Source organism: Mercenaria mercenaria, chromosome 9, assembly GCF_021730395.1.
Source record: "Mercenaria mercenaria strain notata chromosome 9, MADL_Memer_1, whole genome shotgun sequence".
In the NCBI taxonomy this organism is placed as follows: domain Eukaryota; kingdom Metazoa; phylum Mollusca; class Bivalvia; order Venerida; family Veneridae; genus Mercenaria; species Mercenaria mercenaria.
In genome coordinates this window covers 8,683,515-8,697,192 of record NC_069369.1, presented here as the reverse complement: position 1 = coordinate 8,697,192, position 13,678 = coordinate 8,683,515, and the positions used below count along the sequence as shown (strand labels likewise).

Genomic DNA, 13,678 nt, shown 5'->3' with positions numbered 1-13,678 from the left:
AAGCTCCTTGCAATCACACATTTAACGAACCACATATAAAGTTATTTTCTTCAAGAAGTATACACCATTGGCACTCGAAGAAGACCTGATGTAAGTAACCACTAGTTAATATGATGAATATAGTATGTCAGATTACAGCATGTCCGAATGCTAGATGTCGTTTTAATCATTGACGTTCCAAGAGGGCAAGTGTAAGTAACCACTTGTCAATATGATGAATGTAGTATGTCAGATTACCGAAAGCTAGACGAATATATGAAACAAGCTCGATCAAATCAAACTGAATAGTAAGTAGAGGCATGCACATGTAAGAATGCAAGATGGTTTTCCGAATGGCAAAATCAAACAGTTTCTTTGTCAGACAGAGACATGCGTACGCAGCAAGGCAAAATGCAAGTTTTGCCTTAATATTGTTCAATAGATTGACCGATAAATGGTTTGACCTCTATATGTTTTTTATAATAAAATATAGCCTCGGTCGATATTCATATATCTCGAAGCGAACGTTCTTCATATCACCCCCACGATAATGTTATATTTTTATAATATCATTTATATATCTATATATCTATTTATTCTATAAGTACTATGTGTGGAGAAAACCAAGTTTGCAAAAAACGAGGAAGAGGATTGCGTTGTTTATGTGAAGTCAGGTGGAAAGGGGTTAACTGTACCACTGATGTAGATGAATGCATGAAAACCCCGTGCAAAAGTTATTAAGTGTGTATAAATACAAACGGTTCATTTACATGCACGTGTCCGGCCGGATGGCAAGATGCCAACTGTTCTGATGATATAAATGAATGTTTGAGGAAACCTTGTAATCATTCTGGAACGTGCATAAATACAGGCGGCTCCTACCTCTGTAACTGCACAGATGGATGGACTGGTATCAACTGTGACGAAGGTATTGAGGAGTATATTATTTGAACACGAATAATGACTTGATTTGTTATAGTTTTGAAGTGAGATTTTGTCCATCTTAGAAGAAAACACGATTGGCAGTACACGCTTATATCGCAATGAATAGCTATGTATCTTTTGAAAGCAGCTATTCAGCTATTTATACATAATAAAATCTAAAAGAAGATCTTTTGGCAGCATAGAATGCACCAAACAGAATAACAGCAGACTTGTTTTGACTGAGTCTGTTCACGAGAGGAAGTGAAATGTGCAAAAACTATTCTCACGACTCTAGCTCTTGCTTTACGGAACCAGCTTTGATGGTGGAGGAAGACCACAGGTGTACCTCCATGCATTATATCATCATGAGCGGGCACCTGGGTAGAACCACCCAGCTGGATGGCTTCTTAATGGGTGAGTGGTCAGTGATTCGAAGTCAGAGACCTTAACCACTCGGCCACGGAGGCCAAAACTTTAGAAAAGTATAACAATAACTTGTTGACGTATTCATTAATCTAACTTAACTTTATTTTCAGAGATCTTGTAGCTGTATTTTCCGTTTATTCCACAAACATTGTAATGAAATGGAATAAAGTTATAAAACATTCAAGACTGATTTCACTCTTGAACGATAAGATCATATACACCCTTTAGAAATTGTTTCCGTCCAAGACCTATTTTACAGTGTGGCAGTAATTAAGAATAAACAGTCATTGTTTAAAGTATATTATTTATCATAGTAATATACCCTGAAATCCCGAAAATAAGCCGGTTTTGAAAATAAGCCGGTCTCGAAAATAAGCCACCATTTCACTACAGGCAAAAAGGGTTCATAAATAAGCCGCACTCAAAAATAAGCTGTCCAGTTTTTTGTACCAGTTATGATATCAATGACTATGTTAGGACACCATATGAGATAGCAAAAGTTACCAAGTTGAACGTGTACTCAGCAGATTTATTTCCACACGTAATAGCAATAAAACATACTTTGGAATAAAAACACCTAAAACAATGTAAGTTGTGCTGATATTTAAAACCATGAACAAACTAAAACTTTAAAAGCAAAAAAAAAAAAAATAAAAAAATAAAATAAAATAAAAAAAACCTGTCTCAATCACTTCTTGTCACGTCAGTAATTCTATTAATTAAAGTGACCGGTCTTTATAACACAATGCAGTGTTTATCACCTATTGTGTAAGTTATTCATACTCGTTGGCCGATTAAATCATAGGTGTATTTGTTTGTTAGGCCACACAAAACTATCTAATGGGTAATTATCTGTTAGCATTGGATAATTTTCATTAGGAAATTGTAATAAATTGTAACAAAACTGGTATGTCAGAAGTATAAGTATTTATCGACGTCGATGATTTGACTAAAAAGCAAACTATATGGAATCCATATCTTCAGTCTTTCGGTACTCGAAAGACTCGAAAATACGCCGATTTTTAAACCGTTACTGAATATATGTACTCAAAAGTTCGCCGGACTCAAAAATAAGCCGGTCTCGATAATAAGCCACCAAATCCTTACGAAAATTTAAAATAAGTCGCGGCTTATTTTCGGGATTTCAGAGTATGCTGTAGAATAATCTTTGTTTCAACAAAATGTTTGCCACCTTGTATAAAACAAATATTTAGTACATGCGAACAGTCTAACCTTGATCTGTTTGCTTAAATTTTACTTAGTCCCTTTTGTCAAAGAAATAATTTGCAGTTTTTACAATGGTAGCAATGTTCATGATGTTGTTTTACATACAGCAAGTCTTGTTCAATTCACTTATTATTTGCCCTAGTTAATTTATTCCAGTTCAACATTTCCACTTGGAAGATGCTGTAAGAGCTAAATGCACAAGTAATGGTTGGAATATAAGTTTGGATATTAACACTCTACAGTTGTTGTATTCTGGTATAACACCAAAGGACATATATCTCAGTCCTGCAAAATGCAAGGGTACACTGCATGGTGACACTTTATTGTTTCAGCAAAGTTTCAATTCTTGCCTGACCACTGAAAAGGTAACTAAAAGATATATTTTGTTAAATGCCTCTTAAATGATGTAGATTGTACCTCATTATATAATGTATTACGAATAAAGTTCTAAAATACTACACATTTACAATGTTGGCTCTGTTCTATTTTATTGAAGATGACGATATACATCTATTCTTAAATTTTATCCATAAAGTGTCATGACTAAAGTTACAAACTAAAACAACGACTTTCTTCTGAAAGTAAATGCATATCAATTCCGGTTTTAGGAGGTCGATGGAACAAAGATATTCCGTCTTGTTCTCTGCTACATTTGACCCTATTGACCCTACTACAGTACGTCAACATTTTTGGACATACAATATCGCCTGCTACGTTGCCAGTGGGGAGACTATCTCGTCGCACTTGCATCACGAAGCTGAAAACCATAGTACTAATATCACTGGGCACCACGATATTGCTTTAACTTTCTTCAAAGATCACAACTTCTTGAATCAGGTTCCGGGCAATCCACTTAAAGTCACGGTTGGGGATAATATATACGTGAAAATATCAACATCGATACCGGACTGGAATACAAAAATGCGCCTGCATACATGCTACATAATGCTTTTACAGAACATGCCCTAATCAGAGACGGGTATGACTGACGTTTCTATTGTTTTTTCCTTTTGATGTGTTGAGTTACCACTTATAAAACTCCAAATACCAGTTTGATCGTAAAAGAAGATTTTATGTTCCATAATTTGCAAAATCATTCTTGTCTATATAATACGTACACGGAATGTTACCAGTTCTCTAGCAACTAAAAGGCATCAATTTATCTCCGTTTCAAGTTTTGTGACCGGAATAAAGACGTAGAGATAGAAACGATGCTATAATAAATGAGTTATATATGTTTTAGGATAATACACGTAAGTTCCTAAAGAACGTGAATGACTTGGTGAATAATAAAAAGTCCGATCCGATTGATTGTTATATGGAACAGTAAATTTTACTTAATGTTTGGCCATTTAGATTTGTTCATTGGAAGTGTAAAGTTGAAGTGAATGAGAAACGAAAATCTTTGCTTTCAGGTTCATTGCTTCTGAGTTGTACAAATTCAGCTGTTCACTGAAAACGTCTAGGATTATGCATTACCTCTTTTTCAGTTGCGAAGTTGACAAAAGTACACATATCATTTCACAGTCATCCCATGAAACTTAAGTTTGTATTACGGGACTTTGAGTATCTAACGTTTAACCAAGGACTTGATATCTACTGTAACGCGACATTTTGTGCCTCCAGTGATTACTCCACTACATGTACACAAGACTGCAGACAAAGCCCGCCAATCGTTGGATGAACAGAACGTTTGTGTGAACTATATAATAAAGTATTAAAGAAAGAACTATTATCGGTTGTTATTAAATCTTAATGCCTTTGTGCTTTCCATAACATGAATTTTTACCGTAAAAGTAATGTATAATATTCAATAAGGGTCATGTTGTTCAATTCATCAAAGCATTGCTGTGAAAATGGGTAGTCCCTCGCCTCGGTGTAATTGACGTGTGAAGTTCGAAAAGACAGTTTTTACTTTTTACATGTCAAGCATAGCTTTGCGTTGTTAATTGGGTAAACCCTATCTTGACTTATATATCATGTCTGCTTTTGTATGAAATGGAAATTTCAATAGTTAATCACTCTAACTTAACACTCAACGAGAGTAACTGGATACAAGTTCCCAGTAATGAGAAATATTTCTGACCTAATAATTGCAGTTAAACATGTAAAGATATCTAAAGTAGCACAGACACGTAATTTCCTTTTGAAAATTCTAACAGTCAATCATCAACTCTTGCATAAAGAAATTTAAATCGGCATATTCAATGGCTAAGAACGATGTTTTCATGTTGACCACACTGGGTATGATGTGTTGACCGGAAGGATATTTGCCATATTTAAGCATATCGAAAATCCTAGAATGTTGACTGTCACTTTTGAGATTTTCTTATCATTTGTTTCAGTGATTCTGCTCTGCTATGCACACTAGAGGATTGTTGTTTTTTTGCTGTATGTACCTTTCGTTTTTAAGGTTACACTAATTATATGCTCAACACCTATCCACTCTTTGAACATTTCTTTGCCCCAATGTGGTCTCCTATTTACGGCAAAGACTCTGACCCTAGCCGTTTGATTTTTAAAAATAATACTTGTGGGTAATATCTTTTATAGGCAATCTTAACCCCGAAAATGGAAAACGCAGAAGAACTCTCTTGCACACATTGTATTCGAGCGGCTGATACGCATATATTACAGAAAAGTTATCTTTGTTCGTATATCATCTATCATATTGAATCTATTAAACTAGTTGAATAAAATTAAAAAAAAATGCTTTTAAAGTATTATTTAAAAAAAACGAGTTATCAAAAATATTACATACCTTTATCTCCCTCCCACGACGTCAAATATTGATGAGATAATTTCGTTGTCTATTAAGCAATTGGATATAATATAATAATGTATTCCTGAGAATATGGTATGAGAAATATTCAACGAGAGACGCCTAGGTCTGTGTTCATAGTTGGAAGACGAACATTCTTCATATCACTCTCTAAGGAATAAAGTTTTTTTTTCATTGTACCGAAAACTTCATGCTTCTACATATTTATCTTTAAAAAACATAACAGCCTAAACTGATGTCTTAAAATAATCAATAAAAAGGTAACATTTTAGCAATAGTTTTTTTTGTTTTGTTTTGATAATTTCGTCTGTCATTAAACAAAACCTCACTTAGCGTCTAGTCGCCTTTGGTGCACCCCAATGCGAATACCAGTTATCATATCAACAGAAAACCAAAATAGCTCCTTTGTTCACGAGAACTCAAATTCCTAGGGAGTATGATAATAATTATACTACTCACTTTAAATCAATGAGGAATTTTTATGAAGCATTCATATGACTTAAAGTAAGGTATCTTTACAAGAAGACAACAGTATCGTCATGGTCAGTATCACTCTTTTGGTGAATATCACATCATATTCAATGGCTCAAGAGTCAACAATAGATTTGTTATATTAAAGTTACATTTTTAGACGTGCATTGTAAGTGTAGGAGCAAATATTTGTGTATTTATTTGTACGTTACGCAAAAATATGAGAATTACACCAAAACTGACGTCAAGTTTATGACATCATTTCACTTGTCCGTGGTGCTGTTATTCTTATGAACGTCTCCTGATGATTAATAAGACAATGATTTAAAGTCAAAACGCGATTAGCATGGGATTTGTCTTCTTTAGTGAGATACACTGAAAACCGACCACTTCTTCCTAGATATAGACGTCGTTTCTAGACGTCAAAGAAATACCGAGAAACATTGTAGCATTTTAAGATGATTTCAACCAGAGTGTATAGAACGTGAAGGGTTTGACAACTAAAAATTAGTTTGGATAAAACGATTCTCCGCTCGAACACTCTTTTTCCCACCAATAGTCTGTGATTCTGATCTAATTTTTCGTTTGATGTCTTGATGATAGATGGTAAAATATTCTAACATGGCTTGATTTTTCTGTCAGTTAAACAAAGAAGGAGGCAAGCGTTGTGTTGTCTGCGATAAACAATGGTTGACGCACGGACTGGTGAGAGAACATTTTCACTTCAATTATGACGTCAGATAGGCACATGACGCCTGCTTCATTAATTTTTATTTTGATGAATGAAGCTCTGCATATTTTTTATCATCATTTTAATGACCGTCACCATGTCAGAATGAAATTAAACAATTTTCTTGTGAGTTATCATCGTTTGGATGCTCAGACATTCAGCCTCTAGGGCAAACGTCCTCCTGGTCCAATTTCTGCGAATCTGAACTCCGAACCGTGTTAAATTAGACGAAAACAGACTCGAGAGTATTGGTTATTTAATAAAAGGAATACATATTTTGTTAGTTGTTAAAATGAAAATGAAGTTTTCTTATTGAATCAAATCTTTATTTTGTACGTATATTTACAAAAACGTAGCTATAAAAAGCTAAACACGTTTTAGTTTGAGCAAATTATATTGCTCTTTTGCAATCAATGAAAAGCGGTGTACGAGTAAGATATATACTCATGTGGTAACAGTTTTTTTTTCATACATGTTCTACAGATACGTTCTTATATAAAGAACTCAGTACATTTATGGATTTTACATCAAAAGTTCCATTCAGGCTGGATAAAACGATTCTCCGCTCGAACACTCTTTTTTCTACCAATAGTCTGTGATTCTGATCTAATCTTGCTTTTGGTGTCTTGTTGTTGTTGTTGTTGAGATTGTTGTGATGCTTCCTTGCCTTTTATAGCAAAATGTTCTGTATCGTCAGGTGATACCTTAGTAACATCATGACTTGCATTCCTACAAAAGCCAATCACATATGGTTGACAAGTGACTTCTAAAAACAAGCAGATACTATTTTAAAGGCATATAAGACTCTAACTTCGTATCTGAAAGCATGAACAGTTACTATATATAGTTTATGCAAATATAAGATAAAGAAGTTTACGTGTAACAACAGTATGCATAAGGTTTAAAATAGTACAAACTGTATACATGTATAGCTTAACAAAGTATAAATGTGTACAGCCGCTGAAAACTGGAAGTTTTTTAACAATCAACAGTTACTGCATGACATGTAATTATGAATGTAACTCTGCAAACACAATTCATTTATATATTGAACTAACTTATATACATCTGATGATAATTTTCTACATTTGAAGTAATTATATAAAGGTAAAATATTTTAGTGAGCGATGACCATTGAATATCTTGAATTAAACTGTAATAGATTAAGACTCTACATGTATAAAATTGCTCCAGTCATCTTAAATATCAAAAATATGTTCAACAATGAACTATATACACATAACATATCTTTTGCATACATTTGCAGAATGATGGTCAACTTAAAACCAAATATCAATATGGAAAAAGATAAATCTGAAGAAGCCACTGAGAGATTATATTTTCATTTTGACCCCTATCACTGGCATGACCAGTCTTAAACTGCACTGCGTCATGCGAAGGCTGCACAGAGAATCCCAAATATAAAAATAAGTCCAGCTACGAAAAATTAACTGACCAGTCCACGTTTAACATGCTTGCGTCATGAAAAAAGGCAAGGCTAAGAACATTATTTTTGTGTAAAATAAAAACAGTTATTTACCATTTGTACTTCATGATTCCAAGAAAGATGGCTATGCTGCATACCATCAATAGAGATCCTAGCACAGCGAATAAGATAATTTTGGTTTGACTTGTATCTGACCTTCCTGAAAATAAGGTACACGTATCTTACATAAGTCTCAATAGTCAGGTTATTATATTTTTACACCCGTTTTGAAAACAAATCTTGACGTCAAAGGTTTTCATTCTTTACATAAGGGCTGACGGATGTACATGGTTTCAGCTTAATAACATATTTTAGATAGACTATTTTGATAGACTACAGGCTGAGATAGTTTTTGCAGTTGTAATTTTGCCGCATACCAATAATTATAAGTTAACATATTTCAACAATAACGTTACTGCAAAATGTCCACTGAGGAATATACGTTACCCTTTGAACTCATCTGTGTCGAAGTACATGAAAAAGATCCTTGATTATTTATACAAAAAACGGTGGCATTGCAAGGATTCTGGTCGCATTCATTGATATCTTCCCCACAGTCATCCCCCTGCCAACCAGAGCCACATTTGCATTTGTAGGAACCGTTAGTATTTATACATGTTCCTGAATTCCGACATTGGAAAGTTTTACACTCATCAATGTCATTCGTACAATTTACACCATCCCAGCCTTGAGAACATTTACACTCAAACGAGCCTGGGATATTGTAACATGTTTTTTCATTTGTGCATGGGTTTGAAGTACACTCGTCAATGTCGTTAGTACAGTTATCTCCCTTCCATCCTAGTGCACATGTGCAGTTGTAATACCCTTGTTCATTTGTACATGTTGAAGAATGTTGACATGGATTTATCAAACACTCATCAATATCTTCGTCACATTTTTCTCCCTTCCATCCAAGTGCGCACGTGCAATTGTAATACCCTTGTTCATTTGTACATGTTGAAGAATGTTGACATGGATTTATTAAACACTCATCAATATCCTCGTCACATTTGTCTCCCTTCCATCCAAGTGTGCATGTGCAGTTGTAATACCCTTGTTTATTCGTACATGTTGAGGAATGTTGACATGGATTTATTAAACACTCATCAATATCCTCGTCACATTTGTCCCCCTTCCATCCAGATAAACAGGGACATTCGTATGAGCCTTGTGTATTCATGCAAGTAGCGGTATTTGGGCATGGAGTTTTCGTGCATTCGTCGATATCAATCGTACAGTTAATGCCATGCCATCCAGCAGCACACAGACATCGAAGTCCCCTTCCACGTTTTTTGCAAACCTCTGTTGGTCTGCACATGGAACTGAAAATTTAAAATTGTAACAAAACTTGTACATGTACGTCGTTATTTTACTTTGGGATACAATTTCCTTGTCACATTATGCACATATATATACGCATCTATCGCATTTACTTGTCATACCAATACCTGCCTTTTATATGTAGATCTACCATTTGCTGATCCCAGTACGATACGACCTACATTTCCCATAATGGTATGTGAATTATGATACAAATAAAACAGCAACAAAGACAGTTGAGTGTTGGACAATTCAAGACTGTTCTCAGCTAAGAAATAACCCCCTTTGCAATACATGTACTCTGTTAATATCATGATTGATATATGTCAGACATCTACCTACAAATGTCAATGTAAACTTGCAAATGTTACAATTGAAAATTTTTTCCCATTGTTCTCTTGCAAAGCTTCATACACTTTTCATCATGGAAACATAGTTACTTACTTTGTCTTTTGGGCAAGTGTATAACTTTATTTGCATCGTCTTGATTTATGGATCAGGAAATCATAATTGTCCAAAAACTTGGTTTTGACGTGTTTTAAGACATATCTTAAATGAAGGATGAGATTTCTTTTTTACCATGGTAAATTTATTTTCTCGCCATTTCGACAATAAAAAGTATATATATTATTCTGATTACCACGTAAATGAAATCGTTACGGTGACTTCGTGTAAAAATATGTCTTTTAATAAAGAAAGGTGACGTCTTCAAGTGTATAGATACATGGTTGATTTTCAACACCAACGGCCATCTGTCGTTGTATATAACAGCTCTATTAAACTTAGCATAAAATGCTATCAAAGTCTCAGAATATAACAAGAAGTCCGTGACCCATGGGTGACAAGCGCTGTGACAATATGGCCGTTTTGTTTTACTAAATTGGACTGATACGAAAGTAGTGTCCGTTCCCGCAATATTTGCAACACCAGTATCAGTCAGTCTAGAAATACTTTCACTTTAAAAACATTCATTTCTCATATTTGATGCTGATGTAAGGCATCCGGTCTGTATTTCCAGACCCGTTGTAGTATATTGGAGACAGCTACAAAAATTAAATAAATCATGCGGCGCATAAAACTGAATTAAATTGTTACAAAGGCAGTCAAAAAAATAATTATGTATGAATGATAAAGCAAGTATTACTTGTTCAGACATTGATCTTGGCACATATCACCTATCCATCCCGGCATGCATTTGTGGACAGTCGTAGAGTTATCCTTTATATCACAATGACGATCTGGACCAGACCAGCCTTCTAAACATTCGCATCTAAACAGGTTATACAAAACAGAAGTATAGTCATTGTTTGCTTGCTTCAGATGTACAAGTTCGGTCATTTATACTTTCAAATCAGTCTTGTTCAATCTCGTTTATAATTTATTTCTTTAAAATGGTTGTAACAATGTAGTGAAGTTTCGTAACTACCCAGAGCACCAATGTCAGGAATGTGGCATATTCATTTGCACGTGAACAATTGTTGATAATGGTAATGTGATAGAATCGAAATACTGTTAATATAAAGAAAGACTGCTGAAGTGTATTTGGAAGTTTAATTATTACATTTTCACAGAGCCATCATTTATGTACTTTATAATATCTAACGGTTGAAACAGAGTACGTTTAAAATAACATATAAAGGTGTGTGAAATGCAATAAGAAATTATCCTTTCATCATCATCAATGTCAATATATGCAATGATTTTTTTCATCAACACTCTTTCTTTGTTTACTATTAATGGTGTGAGAAAAGGAAATAAAATATCTTCTTTACCTGTAGCTTCCAATACTGTTGTGGCATCGACCGCGGTGCATACAGGGATCTCCGAGTCCACACTCATCAAAGTCATCTAGACAAGTTTTTCCCTAAAAAAAGACAAGATATGAAGTAGAGTGCAAGCAATAATACTGACAGAAAATCGGTTTTTGCATGTATTAGAAAATCAGAACATGCATTTGATACTGTTTTTCATAAAAATATTCATTTACACAACATATAAATTAAGTACTTATTTTGACAAATTCTGGTACTGGAATAAAGCGTTTGCTGCAAAATGTAAGGGCTGACTGACTTCTTAGAGCTTATAACTAATGATAGCCATACGAAATATTACATAAAAATGTAGATTCATTTGAAAGTACGTAACTGATGGTATATTTCATCTTATTCTGTGATATTAATGTATTTCCTCTCAATAAACTAAACAAAATGATGTGCTTGTAGAAATATTTAGAAAGATAATATCAACTTCTCCTGTTAAAGGAACAGAATATGCTTTTGAAACATCCGTTTCTATAATGACGAACTTTATATAAGATGTATATCATAACAATATGACACAGTGCTCATCTTGGCAGAAACTTTTAATTCTTACTGTAAACAAATTGAGATACTGACAGCAAACCCTGTATGACACCGACACACATGTCCTCCATGTCCATCGTCTTTGCATTTAGCATTGTTAGAGCACTGAAGGTCGCCGCATTGTGTCAAGTTCTTAGCCGCTTGTGTAATTGATGCACCTGATACCTTTAAATATTTAAAGTACCCATCTGTATTTCAAGCTAAATTATGCTTTTGGGGTGAATAGGTTCATATGTTAAAATACCATCAGAGATTTGTCATTTTTATGTATTCTAACTGCACATGTTGGAGCTGTCACAACACCTATCGTTATTTGTATGCTGATGGGAACAGGGTATCTAAGAGTATAAGTAAGATAGATAAAAACGTTTAAAAAATACATGGTTTACCTGAATAATATTGGCTTCAGTATGGAGATTTTAGTTAAATTGTAAATATATAATATAAAATATAGTAAATGCCATAAAACATATCGGAATCCTTTTAAATTGAATTTTGTAGAATATTCCTTTTCAGCAGATTATTCTAATTTTAAAACTGCCATTTTATTCAACATTACAGCACACAATAAAAACCAAATTTCTATCCCTATTCGCAGAAAACTTTTACTGTGCCAATGAAATATCATTTGTCGTGGCGAATATATGCTGAACTCATTAAAAATGTGAATCTCTGCATTAACAATCTTTATTCAGTGACTATTCCAGTTACCTTGATTAATATCTGTATGATAACCATCCATGATATAAATCTGTTCAGTTTCCGCATCCTTTTGGCTTTTGGAGCCAAACATTAATTATAGTTTCCAACTTTTTGAACAGTTTTCCTTGGTGCGATATATTATTTTTAATAATATTGTAATTTATCATATAAAATCAATGTAACGAAAAAAGTCCGTAAAAAATAACTGTTAGCATGCAAGCCAATATCATTAGATTTAACTGCGTATTGGTTAGTTCCAAAATAGTTCTGACATTACCGTAAATGAACTATTTATCTATCTGTGTCAGCCGTCTTATATAACAATATATCATATGCTAAAGATTACACTTTGTAAGTGGTCTGAGCAATGATCTCATTGAATTCTTTTGAATGTTCTGTATGGGGACAGTTATGTGGAAAATAGCACGAAAGAGCAATACAGTATTCATTTAATCTTAAAGTCTTATTGCAGAATTTAATTTATGTATAAACGTTCAAAGCAATGAGAAGTAAACAAACATTATATACCTCAATTTATTATAGCAGTTGTAACATAAATGAAAGCAAAGGTAAGTGTCTTACCTTGCAGATGAAATAAAGTCAGTTCAAGTATTTGGTAGGATTTCGAAATGTATTTTAATAGACGAACATTAAGATAATAATTTAGACTGTCGCAAATAAATTGTATTGCTTGACTGTGATGTAGCCAATGGACGTTTTATGAGCATAGTTGCGTTAAGTAATTTAAAATGTTATAGCTCCATATTATTTCGAAATAAATTGCACATGCTGGCCAATTTCCATGAATTGGTGCAATGTACTAAATAATGAAATATCGTTTTCCTATAAAAACGAGTTCCTTTTGTACAAAGGTGACAAGATGCAAAAAGTGTATTGTGAAATAACGAACAGTTATTCGCCCTGGTGTCATCACGTAAACGGTCTTGGTGGGTTGAACATAGTTCATAAATAATTCGTCCATCATGGCTAAAAATTTCATCATAGCCTAATTGTGTACAACAAATAGTTGTTTTATACGTTTATAGATTGGTTGATATTACGACTTATTTGAACCCAGCGACACTTTCATAAGACGTAAAGCAGTGACATGTGACACTCACTTACACTCACTACAGAGCATGGATATTGTTTTCCCACTTCCATGTCGCTAAATTAAAGAGCTTGTGAAAGAATTCATAATTCTAATGTTTCGAATAGTATAGACGTTATGAAAACAAGCAATCTGACTAAAGTACATCTCCTAT

At 33.9% G+C, this 13,678-nt stretch overlaps 1 protein-coding gene across 1 annotated transcript; it reads right to left on the bottom strand.

Annotated features, from left to right (window-relative positions):
- Window positions 1-8,437: 8,437 nt before the first annotated feature.
- Window positions 8,438-12,679, bottom strand: LOC123547048 (fibropellin-1-like). The gene is made up of 5 exons (XM_053552002.1): window positions 12,423-12,679; window positions 11,745-11,876; window positions 11,121-11,212; window positions 10,493-10,618; window positions 8,438-9,350 (listed from the first exon to the last, which is right to left on the bottom strand). The coding sequence occupies exons 1-5, from the start codon at window positions 12,477-12,479 to the stop codon at window positions 8,438-8,440; spliced, it is 1,320 nt and encodes a 439-aa protein (XP_053407977.1). The 5' UTR covers window positions 12,480-12,679.
- Between the last annotated feature and the right edge of the window lie 999 nt (window positions 12,680-13,678).

Excerpts from the sequence above, each read along its gene's own strand:
- LOC123547048 (XM_053552002.1), bottom strand. The coding sequence starts at position 12,479 with ATGCGGAAACTGAACAGATTTATATCATGGATGGTTATCATACAGATA. Across the intron at positions 11,213-11,744 it reads GGTGTCATACAGGGTTTGCT|GGAAAAACTTGTCTAGATGA; the intron begins GTCAGTATCTCA and ends GTCTTTTTTTAG. Across the intron at positions 10,619-11,120 it reads AACAGTATTGGAAGCTACAG|ATGCGAATGTTTAGAAGGCT; the intron begins GTAAAGAAGATA and ends TAACCTGTTTAG.